Source organism: Athene cunicularia, assembly GCF_003259725.1.
Source record: "Athene cunicularia isolate RWA chromosome 25 unlocalized genomic scaffold, athCun1 chr25_part1, whole genome shotgun sequence".
NCBI classification, from domain to species: Eukaryota; Metazoa; Chordata; class Aves; order Strigiformes; family Strigidae; genus Athene; species Athene cunicularia.
Window position 1 is genome coordinate 65,578 of NW_020799134.1, and position 23,778 is coordinate 89,355.

At 51.6% G+C, this 23,778-nt stretch overlaps 1 protein-coding gene across 1 annotated transcript; it reads right to left on the reverse strand.

Annotated features, from left to right (window-relative positions):
- Nucleotides 1–9,527: 9,527 nt before the first annotated feature.
- On the reverse strand, nucleotides 9,528–23,776 carry NCSTN (nicastrin; the record flags this gene model as incomplete). The annotated part of the gene is made up of 17 exons (XM_026863895.1): nucleotides 9,528–11,348; nucleotides 12,870–13,082; nucleotides 13,375–13,526; nucleotides 13,660–13,747; nucleotides 14,242–14,337; nucleotides 14,593–14,695; nucleotides 15,992–16,161; nucleotides 16,310–16,387; nucleotides 16,586–16,690; nucleotides 18,088–18,240; nucleotides 19,041–19,150; nucleotides 19,625–19,775; nucleotides 19,966–20,111; nucleotides 21,174–21,292; nucleotides 21,814–21,937; nucleotides 23,370–23,474; nucleotides 23,719–23,776. Coding segments are annotated over 17 exons (2,094 nt in total), but the record flags the coding sequence as incomplete, so codon positions are not given.
- Between the last annotated feature and the right edge of the window lie 2 nt (nucleotides 23,777–23,778).

The window sequence follows — 23,778 nt, forward strand, 5'->3', positions numbered from 1 at the left end:
CAGCCGCGTGACACACGGGTCCGTGGGCGCCTGTGTGGGACGCGTGTGGTGCCCGCATCACCTCTGCCAGCCCGGGCTCTACCAGCACCAACAACTGTCCCCCAGGTCCTGCCTGGGAGCTGCTGTAAAATTCACCTGGAGCAAAGTCTGGTGAGAAAGAGAAAGAAAGTGAAAGGAAGAGGTACCCAGAATACACAGGTATCGCTTTGAAACGCTGCTCCTCTATTTAACCCTGAAACAATGATCTCTTTTATGGGTTAGACTTGGTCTCTGCCTCTCACCCTTCTCCAGTTTCAAATTCTCCCGTTAAACTCTCTCTGGAGAAAATCTGCTCCGGTTTGTCCCTATTATCAGGAAACTCCCCGCTGTGACATCCCCACGTCCCCCATCCCGCGCACACGTATCCCCGGGCGTCCTCCCAGCCCTCCCCGCAGCCTGCTTGCTGGAGTCTCCCACCTTCATCTCTTCCTTCCACTGAGTGCTGAAGGTTCTGGCCCCCTCCTCGCCCCCCTCCAAGCCCTGGGGGCTGGTTGCCCTCCCCTGCACGAGGCCCGCGAAGCCCAGGTGATGGGCAACCGCACCTGGGCCGACTCCAGCCCGTGGCACGGAGCAGCAGATGGGCTCGGAGTTTGCCGGGCGAGCGGCGGACAAGGCGGAGGGATCAGGTGGCAGCGAGACGCCTGCCTCGCCATTGCTATGGCACCGATTAGAAAACAATATTCCCCTAACGAGCTCATGGCAAGAGCCTCATCCGCCCCGAGACACGCGCGCACGGGCCGGGATGCCCGTCCCGCAGCTCGCACACACGCGTCCCAAACAAGCTCCTCTCTCCCGTGCGGATGTACGAGTGGGGCCGACGCGTCCACCCCCTTCCCCAGCCCCGTTGCGCACCCCACGTCCCCCTCCTCCCGCGCTGCAGCACTGCGCCTGGGCCCTCCGGCTCCCCCGAGAGCCGGACGGGCTGTTTGTATTTATTTCTCGCTCTGCGCTCCCAGTCCCTCCTCTGTTCCCTCGCGCCTGCCCACCCCCAGGGCCAGCTCCTCTCCCCCTGCCAGGACGCCAGCAGGGCCCCACCTCTCTCCGCAGCTGATGCTGGGCTGCTCCGGGCATTCTGCCGGGCTGGGCTCGGGGAGGAGGGGAGGGAAGGAGCGGAGCTGGCTGCTGGAGCCTCCCCATGGGGGCCACCAGGCCCGATCTGTGCTGGCCTCGTGGCCATCACGGCGTGTGGCGTCCAGGTGAGCGGGCAGCTTTCGGCTCCCACTCTTCTCTCAAGTCTAGGCGGTGGCAGATCCATCCTCCCACCCCAGATCCTCGAGGCTCTCCCGGGGACACGGACGTGCCCGGCTCAGCCCCAGGGAAGGGGACACGCTACCAGGGGGGACACTGCCAGGGGACAGCCCTCTCCGCTCGGCTGCAGCAACACAAGCACAGCGTCTGCTCCCAGCGGCCGAGGGCCCCTTCCCGTAGCGCAGTCACCTTAACTCTGCCCTGGGATGACGCAGACTCTCAGCCTTCCTCCTCCCGCAGGTAAGACCTGAGATTGCAAAGGCCCCTTCATCTGTCAGCATCCAAATTTTGTACTGCCGTGAGGGAGGATTTCACCTGGGGACGTCCCTCAGCTTGGAAAAAGGTTCCTTTTTGTACCTGAGAAGTGTCAGCGGGCAGGACGCAGCCCACAAAGCCTTGCAGGGCCGACTGGCTTGTCTCCACAGGCAGGGCTGTGCCGGGCGGTGGGGGAAGATGAAGCCACAGGCACAGGTCTCGTGGGAGGGTGACGGCAGAGCGAGAAACCCCAGACCTTTCTCCTGCAACCCAAGCCAATATTCCCCCCGTGGCTGCAATCCGCCCCGGTCCCCGCTCAGAGCCTGCAACCTGTGGTCTCGGGGATTCTGGCTGCTGCCTTGGTTTCCACCTCCTCAGCGAGAACTTCTGAGCTTCAACTATCCTCAGGCTGACAAAAACCTGATGAGATTTGAGCGAGGGAAAACAAGAGACCCTCTGGCTTTGTTCTTCACCTGCGAGTTTCCCAACTTCCTGGCTGGCAGAAACTGGTTATTCCTTGTCAAAACCAACCAGGTTTTGTAATCTCAGGTGCCCACAAGCCGCAGCCTGCAGAAACCCCTTGTTTCCTCTGAATCGCTGGGCCTCCCTTTCAACGCAGTGTCCAAGAAGTACGAGGTTGGTAAACGCCAGTGGGAGCCTGGTCAACCCTTCAAAATCTCTCGATACCTTTGGCTTGACCTGGGAGGTTGATGGAGCCAGGTGGGTCCGTTGTGGTGGTTCCACCCGAGGGGATGAAGCCCCCCAAGAACTCACCCACCTCAACCCATGGGGGGATGAGCAGCAGAGAGAGGAGCCGTGGAAGAGGGCTGAGGGGCCCCGGGGTGGGCTGGTCACTCCAGGCCTCCCGTGTGGGCTCCGTGAGGGCACGACGAGGTATGAAAAGAGACCAGGAGAGGCAGCGTTTGGCAGGAGACTAGGCGACATATTGTGCAAAGCCACTGGGGACCACGCTGGCCTGGGCTTGTCAGGGAAGACAGGCAGCTTTAACCCTTGTGCTGCTGGAGCAGCCCCAGCCGGAGTAACTTTTATAGAGCGTGGGGCTGCGTGTCCGAACTAGGGGTGGGAGATCTGGAAGGAGATCCCTGCCACAACTCATAGACGCTGGAAAGAGAGTCCCTGGGGGACATTACTGCTCCTGCCCATCAACCGGTACCTTCATGCACGTGCTGGGACTGAGCCCCGTCTCCCAGCAAGGCCCCTCCGCAGAACAAAAGGCGCTGGGCTCCCCCATGTTGCTGTGACCTCCCAGCTGTTCGTTCATGGCAAAGTCCTCTCTGGCCAATCTGCCTTTCTGGACTGTTCCCTGCAGCCAAGCCATCAGAGATCCTGCAGCATCCACAGCATCACTTTTGGTGCCATTATACTTTATCCAGACATGCCCAAGTGCAGTTTGTGGAGGGGGCAGCTGCCAGCTCCATCACATCTGGTTTGCAGCGAGCTCTTGCAACCAACGGCTGCAGCCTGGGCTGGCCACGAAGGGTCAGATGCCGCCCAGACGGTGCAAGGCCTCGCTGACCACATCACAACGCTCAGCTGGCCGACGTGCCCGGGCTCTTTGCAGATGCTGAGCAGGAAGCAGAGCGATTTGGATCGACGCTGGAGAAGCACCTGGGCAGCCCCTTGCTCTTCACTCAGGGTGGTGACATCCTGCGGAGCCAGGGGACTCGAGGGCTTTTTGGGGCATGTGCTTAGCGCTGAGGGATCTCGGGGAGTTGGGAACGGTCAGGGTGAGGTTCACGGTTGGGCTGGAGGAGCTCCAAGGGCTTTTACCAACCGAGATGATTCTGGGATTCTGTCAGAGCACAAAAACGCGGGCGGGCTGGGCGAGCTGCGTGTGCAGGAGCACACGTGCACGTGCAAAGCCCAGACACAGAGTACACGTGTGTGGGGGGAAGGCGGCTGAGCAAGGTCCGGACCCCTCAGCCCCACGTGTGCTCACAGGCACACCCGTGTTTACTTGTGCATGTGCCTAACTAATAACAGAAGGCCCCGGAGCTGCACAGCTCTCCCCACGCCCTGGGCACGCTTGCCTGGCTAGTGACAGAAGCTCTCGTAGCCCCTCTCCTCTCCTCGCCTTTGTCTCCCTGGCTTTTATTGAGTGCAGGTTTTGTGAGCGGTCGGTGACAGACGGCCCCGGTGCTCGATAACTAGACAATCTGTCACCACCACCACTGACAGCTTTCACAAGGAGCCCCTTTCCTTTCATCCTTCCCGGTTCCCTTCGCCTCTGCTTGTCCCCCTTCCACACGTGCTCTCTGGCTTTGTTCCCCCCTAAAAGCCAAATAGCGACAGAAGCTCCTGATCATAATATTGCTCTAATCGAGTCTGTCATAATCGGATCCAATCTAATTATGTCCAGATCCCTCTCTTCTCCTGACTCTCTCTATTGCCTGTCCATCTGTCCCTCTCTTCCCTTCCAGTCTTTGTGTCCATCCATCTGTTATCTGCAGGCCTTTCTCCCTTCCCATCATCTCCCTGGGCCCCTGCCCCATTCACAGCGTGGCCGCCCCGGCCCTTTCCTCCAGCGGCTCCCTCTCCAATCCATCTCTCTTAAAGGCCTCTCCATCAATCCATTTAGCAGCAGCTCCCTGCCTCCTCTAGCCCATCTGCTTCTCCCTTTCTGCTGGCTGCGAGATGCAGAGATGCTGTTTTGTTTGTATGTCGATCTTGATTAGCCCCAGAAACCTCACTGTTAAAGCTGTGCTGGCACTGGGGAAAGATCACCTGGGTAGCAGAGCGCTGTAGGTCCTAAGCAGCATCCTCCAGCCCTGCCTCATCCTTTACCTCCTCCGAGCCGTTGCACCACACGCAAGTGCTTGGGCTGGACACAGAGGTGAAAGAGGCTGGAGAGAAAAGGCCCAGGCACGCCAGGCTGGGGAAGCACACGCTGGAATCGGTATCGCACTAAACTACCTTCCTTTTTCTCCAGCCCTGGTATTTTTCTCCAGGAATGCACCCAACGGGTTGGACGATGGACAGACGGATGGATGGACAGAGGTGCAGCGTGGTGGTGAGATCCAATTGGATGTTCTCGCTGCAAACAGAGAGAAGACAAGGTCGAGCAGAGCCAGGGCAGACAGCTGCAGTGGTACCCAGTGAGGGAACGGGGTGCCCGGGTATCTGGGTATTGTGGGTTTGGGGTGCGGGGTCACCCCAGGGCCTTTCCCAGCGGCAGCGGGTGCTGGTTTCTGTCGGAGACAAGGGCGGTGGCAAAGATGGACCCTGGGCTTGATCCAGTCTGGCAATTCCTACGCTCCTATTTGTAGTAGTCAGACCCTGATTTTAAACACATGTTGGACTCAGATGCCTGCTGGGCGCCAGCCAATGGCCCTTGTTTGCTGCAACAGTTATCCTGGGCTAAGCTGCCTCCGCTCCTTCAGCTGGACCTCGCTGCTGCTCATGAGTAGGACACAGAAAGCAGTTGTCAACAACCATGGCAGCAGGGCTAGTGCAGAGCGACCACAGGCTACAGGACAGAGCTCCGGACCGGGACACAGGACTGGATGCATCCTGTAGACAGCAGCATCACACAGAGGCTCCAACACATCCCTACCCACTTCCCTGGCCCAAGGACCAAAGACCTGCCAGTCTATGTCAACAAAGGATGGGCTCGGACCCGCTTCAGAGACTCAAGGTACAGGGCACAAAGGGCTCAGAAGTCTTTATACAGCACAGACTGATCTAGAGCACGTTCAAAGCCACGCAGAGGAGCAGCTCTTGTGGCAGGTAGCAGGTTTGCTCCAGGTATTTATTTGGGAGTTAAAGCTAAACGCTCTCCTTTGAGGAATCCACGCCTAAGCACTTGCCACTTGTGAAAACAGGGTCTGGATGTCTCTATATGCTTTAAAGTGGCGTGTGAGCAACACCTCTGTGTCTCTAAATCCTGAGCTAGATCCCAGCCCGCTGGGAAGGGAAGGGGGTGAAGGACAGGCCTGGCATGGCCATCCCTGGGACAGCTCGACTCCGGCCAGCTGCAGTCACCACTCCATGCTGGGAACGGGAGAGGCAGCAGAAGCTGGGCAGACTGGAGAGGAAGGATGCTACGTGGGGAGCAGAAGTGTCATCTCAAGTAAGAGAAATAGCAACTTCTTCAAGATAAGCCAGCACGATACTACCAACACTGCTCTGCAATGCCCCCAGCACAGTCCCCACCTTGAATAACACAGAGGGAGCTGCTCCTACAGCTCCCCCGACAAACTCTCCTGCCCTTTGTCAGAGAGTCTCCTTCTCTGGTCTCCAAAAGTCAATCCCTTCACCCCTGCAGTGGCCTTCATCTCTATCTTCGCTGCCGATAAAACACAGAAAACAAATTATTTAAGATAACACCAATTCTTTCTTCCTGTCTCCACTGCTTCCTTCTCCCAGCAGCCAAACAGCCCTGGCTTTGTTCTGGGTATTAATTAACTTTCCTGCCTCTTAATATTCCAAAGCCATAAAGTTCCCAGGAGCTGGGAGGCCGGGCGCTAAGAAAACACACATTTCCTCTCCTTTCTCCTTGTCTCATTGACTGTCACCCCCATATGTCTCCCCCCTCAGGGCACAAGGGCAGCTGCAAACCCTCCTCTCTGGGCTCAGCCCCAGCCCTCTGCCTCCCAGGAGACAGCTGAGTTCAGAGGTCAAGAGAGTCAGTGGCATCTTCTTTTTGTGCAGAAATCCCTGGTAGAGTTGCGTGGGGAGAGAGGAGAGGAAATTGATGCTTGCAAATTATGTGTGTGCATGAAGGGGGGAGCGTGTGTCTCAGCAAGATGCCTGGGGGCTCTACGGCAGAGACAGCATGTGCCAGCTGCCCTCCTCAGCAAGAGGAGTCAGGGGCTGCCCAAAATCCTAGTCTGGGCTTTGATGTAGCTGGGTTTGGGGGAAGCCAAACACTCTCTCAGTACCAGAGGCATGGGTGGGAGTTCCACGGAGGGTCTGTGGGGTTATCAGTAAGGACAGGACTTCTCAGGGTTGCGTGAAATGCAAGGTACAGGGACGAACCCGATTTGGGAGGCCAGTCAGGAGGAAAGCGAGGCCGAGAGCCTGAGGTTTTACTCCTGGCTTGACACCTTGTAGCCAAACAAGCTGGCAGCAGGTAGTGGATTACTTCTCTCCAAGCACAAATGGAAAGGTGGTTCCAGTGTCCCGTCGGTCTTCTCCAGGGCTGACTGTCAGCACCAGACCCACTGCAGCCGGGTGTAGGGAGATGGGAACAGGCACAGAGCTGCTGCCTTTGCTTTTGAGAGCACAAGGTGCAGCCCAGCAACTGCCCCTGGGAGCAGTAGCCCCAGCCTGCGCTGGCGTCAACACCCTGTTTATTTTGAGGAGCAGTTCAGCAAGACAGGCTAGAAGTTGCATCACTTCTCTTCCCCTGGCAGAGGGCTGCAGAACTTGCCTCCTCCAGGCTTCATCTCTTGAGGGTGACTTGGCCCTTGGCTGCTCAGCTGTTTTCTCCATTCCTCCCTGTTTCTTTGGTCAAACACTGAGCAGGGGAGCAAGTTTGCAGAACCCCCCGTCCCCCTAAACCAGCAGAATAACTGACCTGCTGAACTCAGTGCCCTAAAAGATGCCAAGTGCTTGGACAGAACTCAAAGCCATCCAGCATCTAGAAGCATCAGGAAGAACCGGTTAAACCAGGAATGATGTAAAACCACCTCAAAATGTAGTAGTTCTGGAAGAAATTCAAGTGCTCATGCTTTGGAGCAACGAGCCAAAGTCTAAGAGTCAGAAGAGAGCGTTTCTCGACTGAGACGCCGAACTGAAACGGAGTGAGCTTTTGTCTCCTCTGCTGACTGCGCTAGAGAGACGGTAACCTTTGTCAGCCGGGAGAGGATTTGAAATCACTGCAGCAAGGTTTGCCAGGAGAAATCTGTCGAAGTCAGAAAACAGCCAGGTATCTCTAGAGCGTTCCTGCGAACCGTTTCCCAGCTGGGCTATGTCCTCCTGGAGCAGCGACGACAGATGCGAGCGGCGCTCGCCGCATCCCTTCCCTCGACCAGGAGGCAGCCAGGGGTACTCTGCTGTGAGCCGCCGCTTCAAAGCCAACCAGACACGGAGCAGGGAAGTTGTTTGCTTTCCATCTGTTTTTTGCATAATTTCCCATGCAAACTTTTCTCATTATCAAAGCAAATTGAGGGAATTATCTCTCGTTCACGTCGGCCTGCCTCAAAGAAGGCCGCACCACCGGCTTTGCGCCGTCACACAGCACAACTTAGGCTCGAGCTTATTTAGGCAGAGCACAGAAATACATGCAGCCGCCCCTCAGAACTCAGAGTCACTTTGTTTCTATCACAGAGATAAAAATAAGCCTACGCGTATGCCAAGACTCCAACTACTTTCCACATTAATGTACTGAGAAGGCACTTATTCCCCGTTGCTTATTAGCATTAGGGATGCTCTAATTAATGCACATAATCTCAGGAGTGATGGAGAAAAGTGTATCAGGGGAGTTATCAACTTTAAGGTTTGCGCAGCTGAGGACAGCTGCTGTTACACCAGGATGGGGAGGAGGAACCAGAGACCCAGCTCGCCCCAAACCAAAGGCAGCTCCAGCACGTTACAAAGGAGGATACACGAGGGGTCAAGCCTGTTTCATTTTTAAACTGGGGATCTGTACCTACTGCAGATAACTGCACGCAGACTGAAGGCATGGAAGGGACGGCTTAAGAAGGAGCCTTTCCAGGGCTAAAACACTAACCCTGGGCTCGAAGCAGCAGACAGAAGCTCCCTAAGGGGCAGCGATTTAGTCGTCGTACACAAAAGCAGCAAAGACTTTCCTGGTCTCAGGGGAGGGGAATGAGCACTCCCAAATCCACTGTCAGCTCTTTGTTTGAAGATCGGGAGTGAGACTAAACAACTGAATAGGTCACAGAGATCCCGATTCCTCCCCGCTTTGCCCCATTTATGATCTGGAGAGGGATGCAGGTGAACCCAAGACCTTTCCACGTGGTCTCGTTTCCGTATAAAACGGGATTTTGTTCTCCACGACACAAAAAGCTGCTCCTTTCACCAACATTAGCTTTACTTTTAACAAAGCACCTTTGTCCTTCCAGTACTGTTCACCTCAAGGTCTCAAGAGCATCCCCTCACCCTGTGAAACAGGGCAGAGCAGGGTCTGTGTCACTGGTGAAACTCCCTCTCTGCAAGGGGCAGCGACCGCAGCCAGTCTGGGGAAGAGAAACCGAGGGTTGAACGCTCACTCTTGTAGCTCATTTACTTCCCAGATGAATCCTGCCATCCTATTTCTTCCCCACCCCCTTCCATCCAACACTCAGGCCCAATTCCCCAGAGGAGGGAAGGCTCAGATCTGCACGGCACAAGCCTCATCATCAAAAGCCAGCTGAGCAAAACGAATTTACTGACCATGGCAAAACACACCAAGGAGGGCTGGAAACACCCGACGGCCACTGCCTTTCCTCTTACCCCTCTGGGCAGCGACGCTGCTGGCACCAAGACAGTTTGAGGGACACGCAAAGCCCCAGCTTAGGGTAAAATTTGGGCTGACAGTCAAGCGAAGACTTGTGGTGTTCTCCAGCGTTGGCAGCAGGAGGGAAAATGTGTCTCTGTGGCAGCGCCTGCCAGCCTAGCCCCTTGCTTCTCCCCTCATTTTGTCAGGCACTGATAGGAGGGCTGCGCAGCGTGCTGGCCACAGGGGAGACCTGTTGGCCATCCGAGGAGCGGCGTAGGCACAGGCAACGGAGGCAGCTGTTTGTTCTCCTCGCCAGAGAGCAGCTCCGAACAAAAAGCTGGGAGTGGAAAATGGGGCTGGGAGTGGTAAAATGGTTTATTTCTGTTTGTATGGGGGAAACGAGGAAAAAAAAGAAAAAAATTCCAACCAGAAGCCTTCGTGGGGAGGGAAAAACAACAACAAAAAAAAGCCCAAAGCCAAGCACAGAATGTAGATTTGAAAGATGGGAGACAGCAGTGTGGGAAGGACACATTTTTAATTTGAAAATTATCAAGAATCCTGTGTATATTGACCCAATTTGCTGATTAGCCATCACCGCTCCCAACATCTCTCACTGCAGCACTGCTCCACCACGGATTGAGCATTTGCATTTTGATACGTAAAAAATTATAAATAATAAACTCACCTTAGGGAAGGAAAGAAACGTATTCTACGCAATTCTCTGCCAGACCACGTGCTACCTTGAGGTCCTGCGTCTCACCCAAAATACCTTCATGCACAGAAATAGTCTACTTGAATAATTCTGGGGAACTGATTTTGTTCTGACAAAGTTGGAACGAGTCCAAAGATTAGGAGTTAGAGGCTATGAAAATCCTTATTGTAAAGACAAGATATCTCCATGTAAATTGAGATATAAGTTTCTTCAGCATTGCTAGGAGAAATGAAAATAAATCAGGCACAGAAACATTCCACCAAGTATCAGGAGCAGTTTCCTGATAGCAGGATGCATTAGCAAGTGGAAAAAGTGTCCCTCGGGGTGGTACAAGGTCTGAATTACTTCAAAACTCATGAGTGGATGCTCAGCTGAGAAAAAGACTTAAATCGCTGTCATTGAAAGAAGGGAAAGCAAAGTCTGCTTTAGAGCTAGCAAATTCTGATTTCTGGAATTAATCCTCTACATATTTTTGAGCTTTGGACAACAGCACTATCCCACCTTCAGATCACGACTGCTGAAGAACAAGTCCATTTTCATACAAAAGAAACCAGGAATATCCAAGTGCCTGGTTGGTCATAACCGCTGGCCCCGAGAGCCCAAGTCTGGCTGAGCACTAAGCAATCAAAGGAAACAAATCGTGTGAATACGCTCATTAAAAACCACATTTATTATATCAGCGCCTGGGGATCGACCGGGATCAAGGTGCCACCATACAAAGCAGCACTTGGAGTGATGAGCCACCCCTGCCTTGGAGAGCTTAGAGTCTAAACAAGGGGAGTTAACTCCCTGTCCCATCTGAGGGCACAACATCTTTCTTTTGTCCAGCTGTAAAAAGAACTCAAAAGTTTCAACACGAGTAAAAAAAAACCCAAAAAAACCCCCCAAACAGATCAGACCAACTCTGCTTCTCCTGAGACCAAAACATATTGCAACACCCAGTGGTTTTGGTCCTTTTGGCAACAACTAAGACAAAACAGGCAAGGAGTTAATTTGTAGGTGGAGATTTTTTTTTTTTTTAATTAAACAGAACTATTTATATATATACAAAACCCAGAAGATATTGCACCATTAAAAAAAGGACATTTTACACCTAATCATCTGTTAAACACAACTTGCCCTCCCTGCACTGTAGCATACACAGATTCACAGCGACTGTCGGACACGAACAGGCAGCCTGTGCTGTCGGACACCACGGAAATCTGCTGGTCCACGTACATCCCAGAGAAAACACCTTTACCCCCCTTCCACCCCGGCCTTCATTTAGGGAACGCCTCCATCACATTGTCGTCTCAGGACCAATCCTCTCAACTTGCTCGGAAGGAAAGACAAATTAAAAAGAAAGGCTTTGGGAACTTTTCTCCGTCACAGTTTCCTTAGGGCTTGGTCGGCACGGTTTTCTGGGAAAGTCTCTCAGGTTTCAGGGTTTGGTTCCCAGAACCCAGCACGGAAGCTCTGGGGAGAACCATCCACGTCCCTATCCAGAGAGAGGGGCAATTCCAGTGTAGTTTTATCTTTGACAACTGCAATCCAAGGGCTAAGACTCCTCAAGCCCCGAGAACATCTTCAGTAAGCCACAGCCCCAGGGTCCCGTGGGATGCTAAAAAGTACATCCGCTTTGGCGTTGATAAAATACGTGGTGAGGAGGGAGAAGATCAGAATGGCAATGCCCACAACCAACGTGATTATCTAGGAAGGGATGAGAAACACTCAGCATCGTCGTTATAAAACACAGACCGGCAGCACCTCACGGAATTTGCATCGAACGGGTAGGGGGGGGTGTGGGGGGTGTCTCTGTCAGAAAGTCACAGAGGCCAGTTCCCCGCTGAGGCACGATGTACTTTGAAATAAAAAGAAATAAAGCCTCAGACAAAAGTGACTGCCACACAGGCTCAGGTCAGCTTTTGCCACAGTTATCAACAGCGCACACAAACCAACGTTTAAGAGGAAAGGGAAGGAAGTTGTATTATGGATAAAGAACCTGTCGTGTTCACACAGATTTTTAGCAAGAGTTTAACGTGACACTTTGGTTGCTCCTGCATGAACCATCATCTCCTCTGGCAAGGAACTCTAAATGCCTTCAACAAGCACAGTTGCTGGCAGAATCAACATTTGACAACAACCTCTGCATAGCTGAGATTACCTCCTGCTCAGCACCTTTCCTGAAGCCTAAACGCCAGCCCAGCCCAAGGCCTCGCTGGATTCCTTCCCGTGACCCCTTCCCCTTGTACAGTGGAACTGCCTTTCCCTCTCCCCTGGGTACCTCAGGACAGTCCCTGCACAGCAGCCAGACACTCACACGCTGCTACAACTCTCTCAGTGCATTTTCTATCAGGCCAACACTTCAGGGATGGCTGGGCTCAAACTGTGCATCTCCAGGGCACCAGTATCTACTGGGCTGTAACGGGCCGAGGGACACAGGCAGGGCATTGTGCTTGCCTGAGAGTGTTAAAAAGGCCCAGTGCCACACAAATAAATTACTCAGATTTCAAATAACCAAATGGAGAGATGCAACAATTGCCCGGGCTTGCATGGCCTTTGGGTGGCTTGGCTAGCACATGATGATGACAGCGCTGAGCGCTCCTGACAGGGTATGACATCATGAACAGCCAACCAGAGGGCATCAAGAGAGGCAGAGAGTCCCAAAGTGACTCCACGTTTAACCCTTATTCTGCTGGCACTTAAAACACATCGCACCCAGCGAAGGGCTGCTTCGAATCCGAGACACTGAGCCAACAGCAGCTTTTGTTTGTGCCAAAGTTATTTCTGTGCTGTCGAGAGGGGGGTTCCAGCTGCAGGAAGGAAAAACTGGGCTGCACATCGTTGCAAAACACCTTAAGCCAGACTCATTGCCTCGGCTCCCCGTGCTCGGGGAAGAGGTTAAGACTCCTGTCATTTCTATCTTTTATTCACAGAGCTCAGCCTGCTCATGGGACTTTTGATTATTCTGCACAGTCTTGGCCTCAGCGGTGGTGTTAACCCCCAAACGGCTGGAGGTGGCAGGGTTATCCCCAGGGCTGCCTGCTTGGTTACCCCTTTCAAGGATCAAAGCCTGTTAAGGCCAGACTGGGCAGCTCACCCAGGATGATGGCACAAGTTCCTTTAACAAACTGAACTGCTTCTCCAGCTGTCAGGAGACATTATTCAAACCTAGCTGAATATTTTTTTTTTTTCCCGCTACCTTCTTTTTCAAGACGTGTACAAACTCACCTCTAGCTCCTTGCTGGCTACCAGAAATATCCGGGCACGGATCTCTTTCCACCGACTCTCCGTCCACGTGGAATACTCCGTAGACCCCCACTGCCGCAGCTCGAAGGCAGGAGAAAGGGCTTTGCTCAGGCGGACAGTTGACCTGACACAGTAGGGGACTCGTGCTGTTGAGTTTGGCTCCAGGGAACCCTGCACCCAGGCGTATTCATACAGCTGCAGAGAAAATGGGAGGAAGAGACAGCAAACAACCACTAGCAAATAACCAAATTATCTCCTTGTTCTGGAACCTCACCCATGTCTCTGCAAAGAGAGAAAGAGGCTCTACTGGCCGCTCTCACTCTCAGGGCATCTTTTTGCCCACTTCTCCCCTCAGGCATTAAGACATCTCCTTGTTGGAGGAGTTTTCCAGTTCTCCCACATGTTATTACGAGCAATTAAGCAGAAAACCAGCGAACTGGACAGCAGACCTGTTTTTATGTATCATCCCACTCGAACGGATACTTACTTCTTTCTCGCTGCTGGGTGTTTTTTCAGGGTTCAGGCACTCTTCCTTGGTGAGGTTGACAACTGTGCCCGTAAGGTTGGCCAGGACATATTGTACAAGGTAGGTCGTGTTCACAGGGCTGGAAACAGCGACGTAATGTTGGGGAACGTCACCTGGAACAGTCAGAGAAATGGGATTGGCAGGGAGATGGCCAGAAGCAGTGTTAGCATGGCCCGTCAGAAAGCTGCCAGGTAACATATGGGGTCAAACCCATCCTCGGGTTCTTCCTCCCTGTGTTGCTCTTACCCAGAATTCCTTTTATGTCTGGTTTAATGATGGACTGAAACCAGGAATTGTTCATTTTAATCAGAAACCCATACAGCATTCGAGAGACCTGGAAAGAGATGGAAATTGGTTTATATGAAGAGGAGAGAACAGCTATACCTCTTAAGACTACTCGGCTGATAGATGTTTCCCTCTACAGGGGCCAAGAGTACAGCAAATGAGAGACTGTATGTCCCAACTGTATGTAATTCAGGACCAAGCTGAGAAAATTGGGTTTGATTCCAGCTCCACTGACTCCTTAGCTGATCCCTGTGGCACATGTTGCCATTTCACCTCAGCTTCCTCTCCTGTTTTGTGGAACGAGGGTAAAGGAGCTCGGTTTTGTGAAGCTTAATGTCTGCCCTGAGATGGAAAGGCGAGGCACTAGAGAAGGGTGAAAGGTTTTTCATTCAGCTGTAGTGGGGAAAGAGAGAAGGGGGGAGGCAAAGCCCTCACGGAGACAGACAGGACAGCATGCTGTGTAAACACATATAAACAGAGACAGAAGGGAAGTACGTGAGGGCTCATCAGAGATGCCAGGGACTCAATTCCATCTGCTCGTACCGTTTTTGGATCTGCCTGAATAGCAGAGGTGTTGTTGGCTCCCCCTGCAAGCCGGTAGAGAGCACGGGCGACCACTGTGGCAACTTCTGCCAGGGACTGCAAAGGAAGAGTGCTCTGTGTTAATCAAGATAGGCAGATCCAGCAAAACAAGCACGGAGAGCAAGCCAGAACCTACACATCCATCAAAACGCTTACACCGTGGAGTGCCTATGGCCTCTGTTGCTGTACAAAGCACTCCTACCTTCCTTCTGCCCTTTCAGGAAAAGAGCTTTCCCCTTCTCCCCATGACCCCACTTTTGTCCGCCCCATCCACCCCAGATAAAGCAGCTAAAGAAAATGTGAAGTGGGAACCTTGGCCGTGTCTGTGACATACTCCAAGGTCTCCTCAGGGCTGAGTCCCTCGGGGTACTGCATCTGGATGTTCTCGGGAGTGTCGTACATGCTCTGGTAGTATCTGAAAGAGAAGGAGGCAAACAGAGGTTGGGGAGGGGCAGAAGGAAACCACAGGGCATGGAATTCAATTCAGAGTGTGCCTAAAGCAAACAGTGGGAGCAGTCTCCTGGGAGCAGAGATACAGCCCTGCCAAAGCACTGCCCTGCCACACGCTCCTTAAACCATTTAATGAGGCTTTATAATTAACTTGGCCCTTCCACAGCTTCTCCCATCTGAGGATCTCCAAGCAATTTACAAGCTGTGATTAGCTTTCAGGTGGGCGACAGCCCAATCTATTAAATGAGTAGAGAAACTGAGGCAAGGACAATCCGTGCACAAGGTCTCCTGGGAAGAGGGCTTTGATGCAAGTCGTGCCAGTGGATTTTATTAATGTCTTATCTTGGAGGCAGTGAGGAATTCCAAGTGAACTCTAGGAGAGATTTACACCAAAGCATCTGCAGCACACGCAGCTGAACTGGGGACTGGGCTGAGAGCCCACTGCATGGTCTGTGCACCTGACATCCCCAGCCAAGCTGGGACTGATCCCCCCCGTCTAAAGATGGGTCACAGCACTGAGTTGTGCTTTCCTCCACCCCAGCTCTTCCTACCCCATTGGAGCAGGGCAGATTTAGAGGTGAAAGGGAAGCTGCTTCCCCTCAATTGCTCCAGAAACAGCAGAGAAGGATTTTCAGATTCGATTCTCAGAAAGAGCAGAGAAAGATAGAAGATGAAGGGAAAGAGATCATCTGAAGAGTTCACGAAAAAGGGGAGAGGTAACTGTCTGTCCTCTGCCCCACATTTCTACTTCCAAAGTTGAAGAGGGGCAGAGGATCCCCAAGGACACGCTGTAGTAGGGTCATGTGGGGTGAATGAAAGTGCCCTTTCCAATGCCTGGGGCTTTCTGCCATCACAAATAGAAAGCTGTATTAAAAATAAATTAAAAAAAAAGAAAAAAAAAAAAAAAGCAGCTAGCTTCTGGAAGAACAGATGAGGCTTAGGCACGCTCAGTTGCCATTTGCTCACCTCTGGCTTTCAGCCAGCTGTGGGGAACATTTTCTGTACAAAACTGGATTTCTTTCGGTTGTCAGAATAATTATGTTGCGCTTGTTCAATTACATGGCACATGTTTGCTCCTCTGCTCCCCCCAGACTGCGGCTCTACATGTATGTTGGGCAGCACAGCCCTGGCAGAGGCCTTGCAGGAGCTCAGATGCCCTCTGCCGGCTCTGCTGCCTCTGGCCGTGGGCTGGCCTGTGCCCGTGGGCCAGTCCGGGCCCGGTGTGGGCCAGCCCCGTGCCCGCCCCCCCCCGCAGCAGTACCTGTTCTGGAAGGCAGTCCTGTGGTCGGTCAGCACCACCCCGGGGATGTGCCGGGCCCGAAGGAAGCGCTGGAAGGACGATGGGGGAAGAGGCTGTGAATATCCAGCCTCCTGCAAAGTCACGTTCGCTCCCACGCTGCTATTACTCAGAATATCTAGCAATATTCTAACCTGAAAGAAGAGCAAACAGCACCGTTCCGCTGTTCTTTTGGGGTGTAATTTCTCTAGAAAGCAAAATATGCACATTGATCATCTGCAGCGGGCTAAACATCCTGCAGCTTTTCAGTGAGATGAACAACTACAGATTGTTTTTGATTACCTGCACTTCAACAGATTTATTCAGCCGAGAGACGGGGTCTGTGTGCATCCACAGAACTGAGGCATTCCTTAGAGCCACCTTCAAGAAAAAAAAAAAAAAAGAAACAAACCACCTTAAGTATGTGATTGGAAATCATTGAGTCTTGCAGAGCAGGGAAATCCACTCCAGGGAAAAAAAAATAAAATAATCAAACACAGTGAAAGGCTGGCTGGGAAAAATCACAGCTAAATTATCCCTGAGAAAGGGAATAAAAAGGTCCTCTAACTTATCCCACACCTGATTCATCTCCACAAATGAATGAATGTTGTCCAAGCGGAGAGGAAACTTGTCTTTTTCCATATCATACACCATGCGTGAGCTGCCAATGTAATCAAAGGTCTCCTGCAACAGAGAAAAAAACTCACACATGAATCACATAGGGATAGCTGCCTGGCACACCAGCAGCACTACCAGAGGGGCTGAGGTGGACCAAAACCAAGAGTTCGAGGGCTGCACCAGGTTATTTCTGAAGGTTCACAGAGCCTGGCACACACCAAATGACCAAAGTAAAGATGACACTGTGCCTAGCTCCGAAGACAAAGGTATTGTAGGAAGGGATGGAGCAAAGGACAAAAAAGGAAGGTAAAGAGCAAAAAAACGAGAGGACAGGCATTGAATTCCACAAGCAAGAAAGGCACAGAGGCAAAGTCAGATTTAAGTGAGCATCAATATCTAGCAAGATACTGTTACTGCAATACCAGAGAGGTGTTACTCTGGCAGCCTTTACTCTGGCATGTCATCCTCTGTTTTTTGATAAGGAGGACAGCAAGTGGGAAAAAGGGCAATTTTCCATTCCAGGAATTAAAACGTATGAAGCTTTCCTGAAAGGAAGGGTGTCCGTTTCCCTGAGGAAAAGGGAGGGAAGGTTAGATGACAGAAATGAGTTTGTCAAGGGAGCTGCGAGAAGCCAAGCGCTGCCTGGGGAAGAACAGGAGCCCCCAGGAAGAGAATCCCCAGGACAGAGAAGGGCACCGAAGTCCGCCAGGCACCAGACCTCCCCCTTTGACCAATTTACAGCCAAATCTTATCATTCCTCTTATATCCTGAGAGCGGGACAGAGAGTGTCTGCTCCAGAGCGCCGCCCACCCTGCCTGCCTCCCTCAGGGAAATTCTGACTCGGGATGTATGTGCTGAGGAGGGTGAATGAAGGGAATCACATGGCCACAGCATGGGGCTGTGGGAGCCAGTTTCACAAAGCTGCACAAAAGAAGCCATCAATGTAGATGCCTTGAGGGGAACATCAGCTGTTGGCCATCAGTCCCTCCTCCACACGCTTGTTCTGCCTTTCCACAGCTGCCAACTCCAGCGCTGGGCTCTCAGAAATGAGCTCCATTTCGTTGTTGTCAACACATATATTTTTAATTTAGCCTTTTCTGGGCTTTATTTCAGAATTTAAAGCCTGGCCATGGCAGTCCATCCTGAAGGGGGGTGAGGTAGAGAACAGACATACAGACAGGCACGCTGGGAGGAGACAGGAGGGAAAGCAAAGTTTGAGTCATTCATTCAGAATGAACTGTGGGGCAGAATATGGGTTGCCCCAGTGGAAGCTCCATCTGCTGCTGTTATCCCAGTGCAATTAAGCTCCTGTTCTCACTGGGGGAGCGGAGAGAATCACAAAGTGGGGATGCAGACAAATGACTCCGCACAAAGAGTAGGGAAAAAGTTCATTTGTGGGGAGCCAAAGGCTAGTTTTCTATCTTAGAACAAGCCAAATGGTGGAGCGATGCTGCGGCTCTTACCCCTTGGAAGAAGGTGAACATTATATTCCTTTGCAGCAAATGAACATCTGATGCTTTATGAAGGGCTTCAGCAGCAGCCAAGTGGGTCACAAAAGAAGAGACAGCGCTCTCTGCCCCAGGTGCAATGTTCCAGAAGAAGGAATGGCTGTCAATCTGTAAAGCATGAACAGGAGGGGTAAGAAAAGCACATGCAGACAGAGGAATACTGTATTGGGAAAGCAAATCTATCACCTCTTTCCTATCCACTCATCCTGCTGATAAGGGAAGAGCCACAGCACCTCGCCTCATGAAGCTTAAAATAAATACCAGTTGTGCTGCTGTGGCAGTCCTGAGGCCTCAGAGCATTGCCACCGCTCTGCCCTGAAAACTGACATTGTCAGCTGGGCCAGAATCTTAATGCTAGCATCCCTGTTCAGCACCAGGCTCTGAGATGGTGACAAAATGGAGTTTTGCATCTCTGGAGGGTGTAAAGTGACCGTAAACCAGACTGCTAGACAGGGAAGTAAACTTCTTTCTTAGCTCTGACACTGAGCTGCTCAACAAGCAACAAAATCTCTATGTGATTCAGCCTGTACCGCCCCCCCCAAAATAAAGATGAGCCAACCATGCTGCCTCCCTCTCTGCAACACTGCAGAGAGTGAAATATATTAAGAAAGCATAACAGACTATTTCTACTTGTGTGGTTCCATCAGTGAAGAAAATGCTGAAAAAAAGTCTCACATAAGACAGAAAGAAACAAAACGCAGGTGTCCTTCTATTGAAACAACAGGTAAACCCACCAACTACAAGTCTTATACTTGCAGAAATACAACAGCCAGTCAGATGTAAAGTGTTTGGAACATGGAAAGAAATGAAAAGAGATGAGAAGTATAGTCCCATGAGGCTTGAAGCCCACGTCTTTCCCAGAATCCTTCCAGTCCACACTCTACAAAGCAAGATTAAGAGGTACCTACTCGTGTAGCGACAATAATAACTTCCTTCTCAGCATCGACTTTTCCAGAGGAATTAATAGGTTGCAAGGTGCTCCACACGTTGTAATCAAGAAGAGGATCACATACAACCTCTAGGAAGCAGAAACAACAGTGGTCGAGTTGAGACTACAGCAGTGCTAAGAGAGAAATGAGCTTTCTGGTCAGCTGTAGCTCAGCGGTGGTTCTATCAGAGCAGCAAACTGCTCAGCAGGGGTGAAGTCCTGGCCCCAGGACAGTCACCGGCAAAACATTCAGTGGGACCACGATCCCAACCCACATACACAGTCTAACGGAGCAGTAACCTCAGAGCTGTTCTTGATCTACGTAGCAAGTATTAGGTGTTTTTCTCAGCCAGCATCAATTCTACACATTATTTTCTAACCTGATGACACACATAGCCCAAAATTCCTTACCACTTCAATAGTTTATTCTGAAAAGGCTCAGCTGGCAAGCAAGCCTGTAGGAAAACTCTAAAATTTTCTTTCTTTTGCACAACTGTATTCCACCCGGATTTTTAACCACCAGCCTTATCCCAAATCATAACAAGGAAAGAGGAATCTGCTCACCTGGATTAATGCTGAAGGTGCTTTGGAGGGAGCTGCGTCTCATGCAGGTCACGGTGCTGGTGACAGCGTGCATGTGGGAAAAAAGCTGCATGGCACAGAGAGGGTACTCAGGGCCAGATCCATCCCGAGGGACGTTATGGTCTTGATAACACTGGATGGGAATGAAAATTGTCACAAAACTTAGCCTTTCTGTAACAGCATTGTGTACTGCATATAAAGTCGGACTATATGTTTTTACCGTAGATTTCAGCACCTAAAGCTGAGAGAAAACAAAACTTCTGCCCCCCTTGCCTGAACTGTGCAGCAGCTCCCCTCTCCTACTCGTGGAGGAAGTGCAGTACCTGCTTAATAACTTGAGTCTCGTTGGCATCTTCAAGAAGAAAAATAGGGAAGTCAAAATCCTCATACGAAAGTCCACTGCCCAGGGGATTCCACACAGTGTTATTGCAGTGTGCAAACTGAGGGCCGTAATCTTTGGAATAGACACCTGGAAAGAGAAAAGAAATGGGCAAATCTGAGCCTGCAAGAGAAGAACAGACTGCAGGAGAGGTAGGGCCTGCTGAGAAAATAGCAGCAAATCCAGAATGAGCCCCATTATGGGCTGAGGAACCAGCTGACAAAAGCTTGGAGAGATGGAGTTGGTGACTGCATGCGGCAGAGTGGCAGAGACAGAGCGCTGTGCCACGCAGAGAGAATGAGGAACAAGCAGGCTCAAAGGCACCGTGTGCCAGGAGGCTGGTGTGAGCATTTATCACCCATTGAGCGAGCGGAGGAGGCACATGGAGAAACACCATCCTTCAAAAGGAGGAACACACCAACCCGGTGTTTTCTGAGCTCATCCTGTGCTGGAAGTAGCCCTAAGGCATCCAGAACGTGCCAATCATTTTAACACCTCGATACTGTGCAAACAGCAGGAAGGCAGAGACATGACAAATACCAGCACACCAACCTCATCTCCGGAGCGTACACGGCATCCTTCAGAGCAGCAAGCTTTGTGCAAACTACACAAGGTGTAGCAATTTCTCCCTTCAAAGTGCAACACAATAAATTTGCCGCATGAAAAAGCAGCGAAACGAAAAACCTAACTGAAACCACAGGGGGAATTGAGGGAGGCAGAATGTAGCTATTAAAGAGTAGTGCCTGGCCCAGACAGAGGTTAACACACACACACACACACGTTACTCAATCCATGCAAACACAAGGGGCTATTGCGATCCCGTGGGGACAAAATCCAAGTTTCACACGTTAAAAAAAGAAAACTTACAACAACCCTTGGTCAGGTTTAACTCTTTAGCAGTTTAATGCTGGTTTAGCCAGCTTATCTGCCTGCCTTCCCCTAAACCCCTGTCCCAGCCCTTGTCGAGGGGTGATGAGATGCCAGCTCACACCAACCACTTTGAAAGAACATGTTGAGCCTGTTACTTTAAACACCATTTGGATATTAAAGTGAAGCTGTGATTTCAGCCATCCTTCGCACTTCCCTCTTTGACCGTACAACGTAAAGGCACCATTTCTCTTCAGCGAGGCGAAAGACTTAACGTTTCCTTACCAAACCCATCATTGGGGCACTTCAAACCAGGAGAGAATCCCTGGGGAGGGCTGGGCTTGGCAATGGCCACAGCAAGGCCTGACACCCGTGAGGTGCCCTTCAGCTGCAGCATTACCCTCCTGGAAGAGAGAAAATACGACTGGAATTATGAATTCCTTAATGAAGGGTTCCAATCCAAGACATACTAATGCTGATGTATTACAGTCAAGCATGTGATGATGCTTTTGGTTAAAATAACCAACACGTCCCTTTTTCTTAATCTTTTCAAAACTGTATAGGATTATGTGTGCAGCAACGAGCAGAAAACTTCAGCCACTTCTTTCCTGCTCTCTCCGGGAAGAGACGTGACCAATCTTTATAACATTGTTTAATGAACTTTAGTAACTGTGACAGTGATGAACATGGCATGAGGATTTACACCCAGTAGAGCAGCAAAGCAGCTCGTTTAAGAAGAAATAAATTCAGGCACTAAACCACAGTAAAGCCACAAATGTTTCAACCTTGCTATACTTCAGTGCAGTTGGGGCTGATTCTGCCATCTGTCACTTGAAAAATGACATTTTTATCACCAGATTAGGGACCTATATTGGTCTTCTGGGCTCCAGTCACACTGGGAAGGTAAAAACTGCTGCTGACCGACCTGTTGAAGAGGTTCCCATCCAGCAGTATCATGTAGGGTGGGTGTGGGCCATCAGCAAGCACCCAGTTCAGATCCTCCTCCTTCTCAACCACATGGATCACCCCCGTGTCTCCGCTGATGGAGGCTGTGGAAAGAGTGTGCCCTTCGCGTTTCACAGCCATGTACTTCGTTCACACCCTCAAACCACCCCGGGATAGCAGGGCAGTATGTCAGTGAGGGCTTCAGGGAAGAACAAGTCATGGGATTAGAGGGCTGGAAGAAGCAATCTGTAGCCATTAGGCTACAGCAAAGCAGAAAAAGAAACAGTGGCTTTTAGTTGGGGTGGGGAGGGAAGCCGAACATCCTAGATGAAGAACTAATGATTTGAAAGAATCTTTTGTTTAAGCGCATCAAAGCACTTAAGGATCTTCAGCTAACTAAGCACTATAAGTCTCCTATGACTGAAAAGAATAAGGATAGGAGAAATTGAGACCCTGAGACAGAAAAGTACTCAGAGGAGACAGGACCTGCCTCAAGGACCACAGTGACAGAAACAGTTTAATGCTGCCCCTCAGCAAAGAGAAAAGATGGCAAATTCAGAAGTTGAGAGCTCAGAGACAGCTCAGCATGAGGCCCGGAGGAGCACAGGGGGCAAAAAACTGTGACAGCAAAGGGGACTAGCAACAAAGCAGGTCTGCTGCTTGCCATCACACCTTGTCCCAAAGAAAATAGATGATGAACAAAGCGCTTTCAGAAGAAGCTACTGATAAAAACAAGCACTTTGTCAACCCCCGGTGAGTAGCTGCTGTTATCGTCAGAAACTGCCTGTGACCGGGAAGGCAGGACAGCGTAGGGCTGTCTGCCCAAACACTAGGCTCATGCAGAGGGTGGAAGAGGAGTCAGAGAACTTTGTACCCTCGGTTATCTGACAGACCGAGCGCAGCTGTGCTGCCCTGTAGTGGCAGCTGACAACCTCTGCTCCAGGGAGCGGCTCCCACGTGGAAGCAAAACTGAACTGGAAACAAGAAAAACACTGACTCACACTCACTTCAACCAGGAAGGCTGCTTGAACAGGATTTTCTTATCTATCTTTTCACAGTCATGCTGTCCTGCCTTCCCCATTTCAATACGACAAAAAAAAAAAAATCTTACAACGTTAATGAACACTGCATGAACAGCTCAGCCAAACCCTCTACTCCCTTCAGACATCACCTCACTTCTTCACTCTCTCCTCCCTTTCTCTCCTCCGTTGTTAACCCCTAATGCATCCTGCAGCCCTCCCAGCTTTGCTTTGTACCCCTGAAAGCCGTGGTGCTGTTTTGCCGTGTGTGCGCGCTGACTGCACAAGCTCAAAATGCTGCTTTCTGCCTTCGCAGGGATTTTCGAGGTCTGTAGGCACAAGGTCTCTCTAAGGTCTCCACCTCTCAATTTAGCAAAAACAGGTCAGCATAGTCAGCGTTATTGGAAAAGAGAGCTGAGAACAAGGGCAGTATTGATCTGGGCAAGCCCGAGAGGGGAGCTGCATCCCTCCCCCCATCACCCACAGAGCAGCTCTGGGGTCCCACAGCTGTACTCACACTGGCAGCCGATCTGGTGGGTGGCGTTCAGGAGGCGAACGCACGGCGCCGTTTTGTTCAGGGGGATGTAGATCTTCCTCTCCACAGAGTTCCCCTGGCAGGAGCCTGGGGGAAAGAAACAGCCCCGCCTCAGAGAGGGACAAACCGGGGACTGCCCGCATCTCCCCCCGACTCGGGACTGGGGAGGAAAGATTAGCCCCTCCCCAGCTAAGAGTGGGACAAGCGAAGACTCCCAGTGCCGCCATCTCAAAGGGGGCCCGAGGCGAGACCCTCCCTCCCTCCGCCTCGAGCCGCGGAGCAGCCCCAGAGAGGGGGAGGCCGGGCCCGCCCCTCTCCCCACCAGCCTCACCCGCTGCCAGCGCGGCGAGAAGCAGCCCCCGGAGCAGCCCCCACCAGGCCGGGAGCGGGG